The sequence below is a fragment of the Poecile atricapillus genome, chromosome 6, assembly GCF_030490865.1.
Source record: "Poecile atricapillus isolate bPoeAtr1 chromosome 6, bPoeAtr1.hap1, whole genome shotgun sequence".
Taxonomy (NCBI): Eukaryota; Metazoa; Chordata; class Aves; order Passeriformes; family Paridae; genus Poecile; species Poecile atricapillus.
Window position 1 is genome coordinate 17,899,333 of NC_081254.1, and position 12,031 is coordinate 17,911,363.

Sequence of the window (12,031 nt, forward strand, 5' to 3'; positions counted from 1 at the left end):
GCAACAAGAGATGTAGAAACATCCCAGCAAACCCACATGGCTTTTCCTCCCATCTCTCCTATATGACCTGTGGAGCATGTGCTGAGAGTAACATCTTTCATGCTCATGTGGTTTGTTTCTTCCACACAGTCACGGCTCTTTCTAAGAGACTTCTACCGGGAGCACAACATTGAATTATCCAAGCTGATGAACAGACTTGGGCAGCCCCTTCCAACCTGGCTCCGAGAAGAACTGCAAAACTCCAGCTGGAGCTGAGAGGGACTCCCTTGTCCCCAGTGCCATTGGGATGTGTGGTGCTCCAACGTGTGCTATGATGCCATCTCTTGTCAAGCCAAAACAACTGGACAAAGGAGCAAAAGCAGAGAATGTGCATGTGGAGCCTTGCCCCACCCTTGGAAAGGGCTGCTGCCCCTGACACTGCCTTGGGGCACAGAGTGCAAGTCACATTCTTGAGTATTAATGGTGTACTACTACAATTTGACTTTTACTTACAGGAAGGATTTGGAATGCCTGCCCTACTTCAAGCAGGGGAGAGAGCAGAGTTAACACTTTGTGTGTTTTTAAATTACTTTTCTCAGTCTATGAAACAGGCACGAGGTGGAGTTAATGTTTTACTCCTCTAAGCCCAGAAGTAAAGGCTGAAGAGGGGAAACAATTGAGCCCACTGCTGAGAAAAGAGCAGCAGCTTAATAAAAGGGGAATCTAGTGCAGTGAAGCCCAGCTTTTATCCGTAGTGTATTTGGCACAGCGAGGCCCAAGAACACCTTGTTCCTGCCCATTGCTTACAGTGCCGCTGCGTGGGGATGGTGGGGACTGCACCTGCGGGCACAGGAAGAGACAGATAACCTTGTCTCTCCTTTGCTGCAGTGCTTTGGGTGTCATACAGTGGCTGGTGACTGGTCAATGAATTGCTTTGTTATCTTAGAGAAAAGGTTTGCCACATGTCGCAATGTCTAAAGTCTCTGCAGGGACTTCAGACAATTCAAAAGATAACCAAGGAGCAGTAACGTTCCTGTAGAGCACTTGGGAGCTGGTGTAAGTGCAGCACAGCAGCAGGGGAGGAAGCTCAGGTATTGTAAGAGAAGCCTGATGATACAGCTGAAAGCAGGCAATTCAGTTCCCTGTGTCTGATCAGCTTAAAAAAAATCCCTTTCCAACAGCCCCAGTGCCCCTACCATATAGTCTGGTTTTCATCTTCTTGCACTCCAGCAATCCAAGGAGAAAAGCAAAAAAAAACAGTTAAAAATAAGTCTTGTTCAGATATAAATGGAAGACTTTGCACCAGAAGTGGTTTCCTATGCCCAAAAGAGGCTTCTGCATATGGTAAAGTAAGTACAATAAGGTACTTAGCCTCCTCCTGCAGTTGCTGGATAATTATTCTCAGAGGAAATCCTCCATCATGGTTGTATATATTTTCTTTGAGCCATGGGCTTCTGGAATGGCATGGGCCATTCCCTCCTTCCCAGGCACAGGTGGTCCTTGGAGAGTGCTGCAGAGGGGCAGGATCCACGTTTTGTGGATCAAGAGGTTATGGAAACTTCCACAACTGTCATGAGCCACTTCTCTCCCAGCCAGAGAGAAGTTGCTTCAACTGAGCTTTTCCATTGAGCCTTAGGTATTGTGTATTTCTGAATGAATGGTGCATTTACCGTTGTATGTAAATGTATATAGTATGCAATAGAGTATTTTATTTCATGTGCCCTTGGAAAGGGTTATTTTGTGCAGCCAAAAAATGGATGGAAGGACTAGAAACCCCTCTCTCATTCCTGTCAGAGAGAAAAGCGCAACTTCCTGCACTTGATTCATGTATAGCATCATTCACATTGAATGATAATGAAGAAATTCCTGGCTCTCGAAGCTGAGCACATGTGTCTGAATAAAGGTTAGAAGTAGTAGTAAGTGGAGATTCAATAAATGTACTACTTATTTTTCTTCTTTGTGCTGATTTGGAGTGGTATCATGGACCCTAAGCTGGTACAAGGGTAAGAAAAACTGAAAATCCTCCTCCACCCCTTAGAGCTGCTATGTTTAACTTATGTTTGAAACAACATTGAAGCAGTGTGCTAAAGCTTGCAGCCAGCCTGGAGTTTGAGACTCATTCTCACAGGTTTGCAAGAGTGGTGACTTTGGGGCCAGTCCTGGCTACTGCAAGTGGTTTCCAGCTGCTGTGGCTGCCATAGCAGAGCATAGCAGGTCCCTCCTGTCCAGATGTGCCTGGCACATCAGCCCTTACAGTAAAAACTGGAAGGAAAACATCGTTTGAATAGTCACAGTTGTGAGAGCATTGTGAAACAGTCGTACAGCTCTCCCTCCACCAGACACTTCACAAATAACCCTGGCCAGCAGCAAGGCAGCTGTTTTCACATGCTGCTACAGGAGGTGGAGGATCCCAGGACCAATGATTAAGGGAGCAGCACAAACATTTTCCTGCTCTTAATTCATTATAGGTTGTCACACAATCTCTTCATGCTTTACCTCAGACTGTGGCACATCTTGGAGGAGATGCCCAGTAAAAATAAACATGGTATGAAGAATAAATGTTGGGAGGGGCTCAGTAAGTATCAGTGTTACTTTACTGGTAATAGTGTGTCACGCAAGGCAGACAAGACACAGAAGGACAATGTGCAGTCTCATGATCTATTCCTTCCCTCTCCTAGTTGCTTAATTTCTACACTGCACTAGTTCTTACTGCTTATGCTAATGATGAACAAAGCACCTGCTGTGGTCAGCTCCAAATACAGGATGTCCTTACCTGATGAAGAGCTGTTTGCAAATGTGCTACTGCTGTCTGACAGCAAATGGATGCAAAAATCTCGTGTCATATCAGATGTTCTGTGACACCAAAAAGCCAACAAACCCCATCTTTTTTAGTGAGAGACACTGTGTACTAGATACTGACCTATTTGGTACTAAAACATTCCAGACCTTCACACTTCCATAGTGGAAACAAACCTCACCTCCTTGCCTCACTGCTTCACAGCAGAAGTTTATGGTAACCAGTTCACTTCTAAGATGAGGAAAATGATAAGCACAGGACCTTAAGGGGGTTTTTTGGTAATGTATTAAAAAGTATTTCTTTAGTCGCATGCAACTGACCCATTTAAAAAGGGAGTAAATTGACCCAGGGACCAGAAGGTCAAGTGATTCTAATAGCCAGGTGCATGAAAGGTGAGAATTGGCAAAACAACAATAGGAAACTCTCTGGAACTTGTGTTTGCACACCACTTCAGGAATTCAATCAGGAAGATACTACAGAAGTTGTTTGCTGCCTCCTAGTCAGTATAACTGATTAGAAAAAAAAAAAAAAAAAAAAAAAAAGAAAAAAAGAAAGAGCTGATCACTGAAAGTTGCAATTTTCATTTGATGACAGCACTGCAAAGACAAAAATTCCTGACAGAAGCCTGCACCTCCTGGAAGTCAGAATGACAGACAGGAATCTAACAAGTCACTTGATCAATGTCATCCTTTTGTTTTTCAGCCCTTACATGCAGTTAGAAAGAAAATCTTTTGATTCCTTGCTGATCATTTTGCTGTATCAGTAGTAATATGGCCAGAAAATGAATGACAAACAGGTCTGAACATGCCAAATGAATCAAATCTGCTCAGCCCCCTTGCTGAATCCTGAGAATCCTGGTTTAACTGTGCAGCTGCACACAAGACACCACCACAGGAGCAGCCAACACATGAAAGTGTTTTCAGGCTGCCTCAAGCCAGGAATCCCATCACACAGAAATCCCAGAACAAGGATGCAGCATTGGTACCTACTCTCCATTTATCTGTTTGGTTTTTTTCTTAAAAGCTGTGGGGATTAAAAAACAAACCAAGTAATACTAACCTCTGAAACACTTGGCAGGCTGGTTTTGCTACATAAAGTATTCCTGACACTCATCGCGCCACTGTTCTATGTAGAAAGAAATAACCTATTTTTAGCTTTAAAAAGTGGTTTTCTTCCAAGACTTGGTTTCTCACCTTTCTCATCTCCTTTGTCAGCTCTTGCATCTCTCCACAATGCTTGTAAACCAGCAGGGCCATAGTGGTGACACCATCCCAGCAGTCAGAATCCAGCTCATGGTTACGTCACAGTAACAGGATCATAAATCAGGCTGGGCCATAACCCCTCAGGTCACTGGAAAAGTGCTTTTCAGGACTCAGAGAAAAAGTTCCTGTCTGACTTAAATGAGGCAATGTAAATATAACATGGAAGGAAATGTCAGGGAGCCAGGCCCTGTTTACAATGCACACTATGCACGTATACCAGATACGGACTGGATTTAATGCATCTCCACCATTTTCCCCTTACAGCTCACAATCCCCTTCATGGCAAAAAAGGAATTGTGCAGTGCTGCCTGGACAGCACTAAGTAGTTAGGAATACTCTAACTGGGAGTAGACAATGCCCTCAAGATAAAAAGTCACTTGTTTACAGAGCAGTCAGTCTTTACAAGAAGCAGAAACACTACTCAGTAATGGCAGCTCCTGCCAGCACATGAGGCTCATCTGCATGGTGCCCTCAGGGAAAGCACTCAAATCCTCAGCTCAAATGAAAACCCTCACCCAGAACAGCTCCAAGCTGCACTTCCAGCTTCCACAGATTAATGCTACTTTGGGAGAGGGTGCCTCTACCACTCTACCCCAAGTGCAAATACCTTTAAAATGGAAACAGGAAGCAGAAATGAGTTCAAATGCCACACTTGAATTATTCTGGGGGCAAGGGGATAGTGAGGGGGAGGCAGTTTAAAAAAAACAAAACCACCAACCAAAAGACCCTGCCTTCACCATAATCATGTCAATGGCACTTAAATTCAGGCACAGAAACACAAAATATTTTAAATAAACTGTAGTTGAAAGCCATTCAGTCTATGGCTTAAAAGGACTTGAAAGAAAAGTCATACAACAGTCATGGTAAGCACAAATGCTGAAAAGTCCTGACGGCCCAACTTGCTCTTTTATTTTCTGCGCCTCAGTAAAAAAGTCAGTGGTAGCAGACAGTGAGAACACATTTCTCTTTTGGCATATTCTCTTCCCAGTTACATCCTGAAAAATTCATTTTTTATATCCTTCCCATCTCTTAATGTCTAGGTAAGAAAACAACAACTTTTCTGCCTCTTATAGAAAACTATTTTAAATTTATGCCATGTTGTTACAGCTGACAACTTTGACCGAGAGGTGGTGAAGAACTTCGTGGGTAGTTCAATGGTTACCCCATTTCCAGTGACTGAGATTTGCAAGGCAGTTCAGAGCATTGAGCACTGCATAGCAGTAGCCAAGCTGGTGCTAAATAAGCTGGGAAAGTAAAAGCTGTATTCTGCTCCAAAATACCACAGTTCCAGGCTTGATAAAAACCAAACCCAAGCAAAACTGTTAAACTTTAGTTTCAACAACTCTCCAGAAGGCTAGATCTGAATGGGCTCTCTAAAAACCAAAATACAAATCACAAATAATTAGTAAGGACTGTAAACAAAACTAGACAGAGGGGGGCTTTTCAGCTAATTCCAGCCATACCTGTTGCCAGGCATGGCATTTCATTACAGGACATTACAGCTCCAACTTATCTTGTTCATGGGCTGTAAAGACACGGAAATCCAAAGGCAAATACTGTTCTGCTAACTCATAGTCCCAGAAAGGACCTTCAAAAGAAAATTTTCATGGGCAAGAAAGATGGTAATAGGTGAACATGTCCAGAGACAGAGCCACTTCCTGTGTTGCTGGAAAAGTCCTGGAGAACATTTACTCCAAGTGAAAAAAACACGTGTTAACTGAAAATCAAAGGAAATTCGAGTTGTCTGCAAACTCTTTTACAGCTCTTCTGCTGAAATGTCTTTTCAGAATTTCTAAGCCTATGTATTTTTCCCACTCCTGGAATACCAACCAAACTAACAAGACTGCAGTGGGTAATAACGGGTCTGTTTTAACAGGAAATCAATGCCTCTGGGGCCATCAGGGCTCAATGCCATCTCTTATAAAGCAAAAATACCTCAATAACCTCACAGCCACATGACAAGTAAAAACAATCATCTCCTTCCTCACTTTCTTCTGTCCTTGCTTAGATATATTTCATGGGATGTGTCTCAGGAACAGCAACATATTAATAGACACAGTGGTCTGAAAGCTTGCTTGCTCAGGGTCTAAGTGTATCTTTCCAATCAGTATCACAGATCAGGCTCTGACATTTCATTTCCTTATTCAATCCAAATCCTTAATGCTATATGTCACTTCTGCTCCTGGTACTTAACATTTGGGTCTTTACCCATTTCCCTCCTGCTTCTTTTCTCCTAAAATATGCTCCTTGCTCTTCCACAGATTTTCTCCTATAGCATTAGAAAGGAAAAGATTAGACTTTATTAGACAACTCATTTTTCTCTAAGCTCCTTTCACAGTTCTGAACATGCAAAAACCAGAACACCAGAAAGTATTCTAGGAACCCAAACCTTCACACATCAGACTGTGCTCTCCAGTCAAATCCAAATGTTATTGAGCAAGGTTTGCCCAATAACAGGCAGCTCATAATCAACACAGACTTAATTTTAAAAACCACAAAACTTGACCCATTATCATGATCATCTGCATTTCTAGTTAGCAGGTAACTAAACACCTTACAGAGGAATACAAGGAGCTATAAGAGATCTTTAAATAATTACTGTTGCACAATCAGAACTAGAGGAACCTCAGTCATACTCTGTGGCCCATGCAAAACACAAAGCCAAACCAAAAAAGCCTGTTCATCTCTTTTGCCCTATGCCTATGAGTTACTTTATTCTTTAAGACTACCATTGAAAATAGCAATCAGGCACATATTTCTAACTTGAAGAAACTAAAGCTCATTGGCTAAACCCCAGTAAGAAGCAAAATACATTATTACTGAGAAATTGGATTCTTAACATCCATGAGTCATCTAACTTCCACTTTTAAAAGCCCTGACATTTACGTGCTTATACACTTAAGCTATCTATAATGCATTTTCTGCAATTCTGTCCCTACTAGGTATCTTTCACAGTCCACCAAATACCTGTCTAAATATGTGGGAGCACCTGCTGTTCTGCACAATACTTGGGAAATACAAGGCTCTGCATTACCACACAGTATCAAGGCTAGGAAAGAAACCCAGTGACTGACAGAACTGTAGGCAGAACATCCCAGGTTTACCAGCAACTCTCCCAACACCCATCAGACACGTACCTCAGCCTCTGCAGAGGCACGTCATTCTCAGAGCAGTACCAGGCAAGAAACCTTTGGGCCCCAGAGCAAAAAAAAAAAAATCCAGCTTGTGCTGGATTGCTGCTCCCCAGAGCACAGCAGCCAGGGCTCACAGGAGCTCCCACTGACACACAGCTGGCCAGCTCCTTCGGACTGCCAACATCATAGCAGAGAGAAGAGAGAGTCAGTCTAAGAAAACAAGTGTTTAATCAGGAAACAAGAAGAGACCAGGGATAAGAAACTGATTACAGGAGAGTAATACCCCAGGCCAAAAGAAACAGGATTGTACAACTTGTAACAACCAAGATCAAAACATTCTATGAGCTAGCAGTGCCCAGTGAGGGACACTCCTGAGAAAGAGCCCAAGCACTTCTGGCAGTCTCCAGGCAGCTCAAGCTCCAGCCTCTGTCCTCAGCTGCTGCAGAAAGCTGCAGAGGTGGCCCTGGCCCTGCTACTCCAGTCTCAGCTTCTCTCAACCAGGAGTTGCTGAAAGGGATGGAAGGGAGCACTCACTGTGCACAGCAGTTCCAGCCACTCCCCAACATGGTGTGTGTGGAGTATGAGAAGCCCATTAAAAAAAAAAAAAAAAGTTTACATATTTATAAATGCCAAAATAAATATTTAAGACAGAATCCCCAACCCCCTCTAACACGTGCGTAATCACCCTGCAAACTGCTCGCAGGACAGCCTCCCGGGGCTCAGGGAAAAAAGCGGTGACTACACCACAGGGCAGCCAGCTCAACTTCCTTCTCATTTCCTGATGCTTCTAAAGCCTGCAGCCCACTGAGAAGGAGGAGGAAGAGCGAGCAAAGCAGAGCGCCAACACACAACAGTGCTGGAGAGGAATGTCATGGTATAAATACATCAGATCAGTGGTTTCCAACAAGTTAAAACTAAAATAAAAAAGACACCAGAAGGAAGGATGGTGTAAATGGAACTACAACTATGTTGGGCAAAGGGTTGTGTGTCCGTGCAGCTGCACCCGATGTCATGGTGAGAAGGTGGTCATTTCCAGGGAGACCCTTTGCCACAGCTCCTTCGTCTGCTTGCTGCGCTTTAGGTTCTGGAGAATATCATTGAACTGCATCATGCCCATGGGAGTCAGGCAGAAGGCGCTTCTGGCGCTGCGGATGGCATTCACAAAGTCATCGTAGTCAGCTGGGGTGAGATGGATCAGCCGATGATGGATGTACTGGATGGGAACAGGAAAGAGCCTTAAGGCATTTGCTCACCACCCTCCTGCTGGTAAAACTCAGAAGATTGAGCTCCCAGGGCAGCAGGTCACATAGTCCAGTTACCCACCGGTGGCCCCAAGACTCACAGCTCTGACAGAGAAGAGTATCTCAAAAGCAGCAGTGCTGTATCCTACACCCCAGCACACCCAAGGGCAGTGCTCCCTCAGAGCACCAAAATGCAGCACACAGCATCAGCAAATGCCCTCTATGTCATGAGCACCAAACTGGGCTGTAATACAGCACTCAAGGGCCCGGTAACATTCTACCCCACCAGCACCCAACCCTCACAACCTTCCTTTCTGCAGGCTACACCCAGCCTCGTCCCTGTACACCTCCTTTGCTAAGGGACATGGACTGAGTAAAGTTTACACTAAATTGCTACAAAATATCTCTAGGCTAACACTGTCACTTCTATCAGCCTCTCAAAGAAGGCCCCAAACCAGCAGCTTTGGAGGTCAAATGAAGAAGGTGTCAATTCTCAAAAATAGCATCTAGGGTGACAGAACAGCTAAGCCAAGCTGGACAATATGGCTACAGAATTGCCCTTTGGTCATTTATTCAAGAGAAGCAGGTATATGCGAGGTGTCCTGAGTGCACTGCTTAAAAGAACAGGCAGCTTTGGTATTCCAGCTGGCTTACTGAAACACTGCTTTCAACAAAGCCTGGAATATCTGTACTGGTAGCTGAACAAGCCATTTCCACTGTTGGTGTCAGCACTGGCACACCAGACAGTCATGCCAGGCCTTCGTGAGGAGGGGAAAACACACTACTCCCAACAAGGAAAGTAAAAAGAATGGGCTAGGGACAGGGGGCTTGAAAACACAGCAAAGAAAGTTCAAAAGTTAAAAGGTACATGTAGCATTTGGAGTGAGGAAGACACAACCGCCCCAGCCTTTGTGGAAGAGCACAGGGGGCAGAAGGCCTTGGCAGAAGCAGTACAGTGAGTTCCTTTGCATGCAGCCCCCATACAGGCAAGTGCTGCCTGTTCCAGTCCCTGCTGAGGGAGAAGGACGCATCAGGAAATGGACCGCTTCAGCTCCTTCCCCTCTGCACATGTACACACAGGCAGCACCTGCAAGGCAGGCAATGGCCTGGCAGCTCTGACAGGCAGGAAGATCACCCACACTTTACCTGCATATAAGCTTGCTGGCATCTCTGCACCAGCTGGTGGAAGGCTGGGGTGCGCAGGTGGTTGTGCACATGCGCGGGGTTGAGCCTCTGTAGAGCTTCCATGATGATCTCCTGGAGCACAAAAGGGCTCAGCACCCCCTTGGCTGCACCAACGCAAAACTGATGCACATAGTTTACACCTGCACAGGAGGAAGTCAGAACAACAGTGTTAAGATAACAGACCCACAAGAAACCACATTCCACAGCAAGAACCTGGATCTGGAGCACCTTTTCTGTGTAATGCATCATCCAAGCAGGCTTGGGGGAGACAGTCTAGCAAACTCATGGGGACAGAGAAGATTCTGCTATATCCATCAGGTCTGAGGAGAGACCAGGTACCACACACCTCAGCTACTGGTGTTCCCAAATTCATCTTTCTTTAAAGGAGATGTGAAAGAAAACTAATGTGGCAAGGTAACTAGAAAGGCAAGGATAACACTGTACCTTCTTCATTGTTCCCTGACTTCCCATCAAGTAAGCACCTAGATACTCAGCACTCAGGCTTTAAGGAGGCTGTAGACATAAGTCAAGCTCCCCACCACTTCCTACAGTGGAGGTCTGCCAGCAGGAGCAGCAGAAGCTGTGCCACTAAACAGGCTGTTTTAAAAGGTTTTTTTTAATTTCTTACTGCCTATGAAAGGATTTAAAAAGCTGACAAAAAAGATCCAAGAGCAAAATGGAGATAAAAACAAACAACTCCCCCACAAATAGGTGGCTTGAGCACCTATTGCTATAAACAGTCTTCACTGAAGGTATAAATATACATAAGAAAGAGGAATACCTACAACATAGTGGAAATGGAAAAGAAAGTATAGATATTATAGAATGGAAGAGATACAAGCTCTGAACCCTGTCCAATCTCATGTACTTCATCCAGTGCCTCAAAATTCAACAGCATGCCTATAGAACCCAAAAATGGGACAAATAAGTGGATGAAAGAGCAGCAGGAATCTTCTGAAATGCTCTCAGGAATGGAATCAGTATCAGGCTTGCCCAGTCTTTGAAGTTTCACTCCTTCAAGAGCTTTTTCCCACCACAGCCCAAATCCCAGCAAGTGGATTTCTCTTAAGTACTGCTCTGAGCCTTACCTAACTTTGCAGCTAACCCAAGGAGCCATTTTACATCCTCAGTGTAGGGTGGGCTGCGGGAGAAGTTGTTGGGATGGTCGTTGTGAGCTCTTCGGCCAAGCATCTCCAGAGCCAGCATCCCTGTGAGAAAGGGGCAGCCACAGTCAAGCAGCACTTCTTGCCCAGTAAGGCTTAGTCTAGCATTTTATTCACTGCAACAAAACCTGACTGGCCTGCCCTTCAACAGAAAATTCCACAGCTGCAAAGAGTCCAGACAGAAACTGAAGGGCAATCTTGGAGCCTGCCAGCACAGGAACTATCTGCAAGAACATCTGGATCTGCTGCTCCAGGCTGGGAAACCTGCACAGCCATCACTTACTAGAGCTGCAAAGAGACATTCAAGCACCCACAGCAGCGTCAAGCAGAGAGCCCCAAAGGCTGCACTACAAGAGGTGTCCTGAAAGCAAAGCTTTTGATCTAAATTTTGCAACAGAGAAGCAACCCAAACCAACCTGCTCTGCTGCAAAGACAACAGGCCATCACTGAACTGCCATATTGCCAATCTGCAAATATTTCACTTATGCCATTACAGTTCTTCAGACAAATCCACCCATTTAAACAATATTCAAATACCAATATGTGCCATGTCTTGATCTTCCAGACCATCTTCCCTGCCTGTGCCTCTCTCTTATTCAGGCTATTAAACATCATACATGGCTTGCCATGTACTACTGTGGTATTTTAAATGATATCTGCAACCCCTTGTAGCTAACAAGTACTCTATTCTAGCTTTCAGAAAAAAAGTCAAGCTTTCCTTCCATTTTGTTGCTGTTTCTCTTCCTTTGCTCATTTTAGAGGCTTCCTTCTCCTACACCAAGTATCCACTGTGCCGGACCATGAGTACATACAAGTAGCTTACTGCTATCTAAGCTTAGTCCCAAACCCTAAGACTGATATCCTTGTATCAATTGGTATCTTTGGCAATTCAGGCAGAGACTTTTATTTTCTCATAACCAACGTGACTGGGAAAGGAATGCTAATTACATACCTGCTCTTCACTAAATATAAGTTCCCTCTGCATCCATCTTCAACAAATTAATTGGAGAGGCACAGGGCACTTCCCTTTGTGCATCTGAAGACTCGGATAGTATTAAACTAGAGGCGTGCCCTCACTATCCATGAGCAGCAGGAGCCAAATACCATTTTATCGTATAGTCACAACTTGCACAGTCACATCATTGGAGCCCTGTTCAGGCTCCTTTATATACATTTGCTGAAAGGCAAGATTCTTCCCATTTCTAACCCATTTAGCTCTCCTTTCTGCTCTGATGGTCCTGAAAAGCAATTGTTCAATCTTACAATGCTT

The 12,031-nt window shown here is 44.4% G+C and overlaps 2 protein-coding genes across 9 annotated transcripts in view; one reads left to right on the forward strand and one right to left on the reverse strand.

The window, feature by feature from the left end:
• Positions 1–1,935, forward strand: part of NDST2 (N-deacetylase and N-sulfotransferase 2) — a 131,936-nt gene extending 130,001 nt beyond the window's left edge. For all 5 annotated transcript variants that reach the window (XM_058842071.1, XM_058842070.1, XM_058842069.1 and 2 more), the window contains one exon: positions 130–1,935. In XM_058842071.1, the coding sequence (XP_058698054.1) occupies positions 130–255 (126 nt within the window). In that variant the 3' untranslated portion in view covers positions 256–1,935. The remainder of the gene's footprint in view (positions 1–129) is intronic.
• A 4,782-nt stretch (positions 1,936–6,717) lies between these two features.
• ZSWIM8 (zinc finger SWIM-type containing 8) overlaps positions 6,718–12,031 on the reverse strand; it is a 56,635-nt gene continuing 51,321 nt past the window's right edge. For 3 of the 4 annotated variants that reach the window (XM_058842067.1, XM_058842066.1, XM_058842065.1), the window contains 3 exons: positions 10,687–10,806; positions 9,560–9,738; positions 6,718–8,385 (listed from right to left, as the gene is read on the reverse strand). In XM_058842067.1, the coding sequence (XP_058698050.1) occupies positions 8,182–8,385; positions 9,560–9,738; positions 10,687–10,806 (503 nt within the window). In that variant the 3' untranslated portion in view covers positions 6,718–8,181. The remainder of the gene's footprint in view (positions 8,386–9,559; positions 9,739–10,686; positions 10,807–12,031) is intronic. The other variant, XM_058842068.1, reaches the window with a different exon arrangement.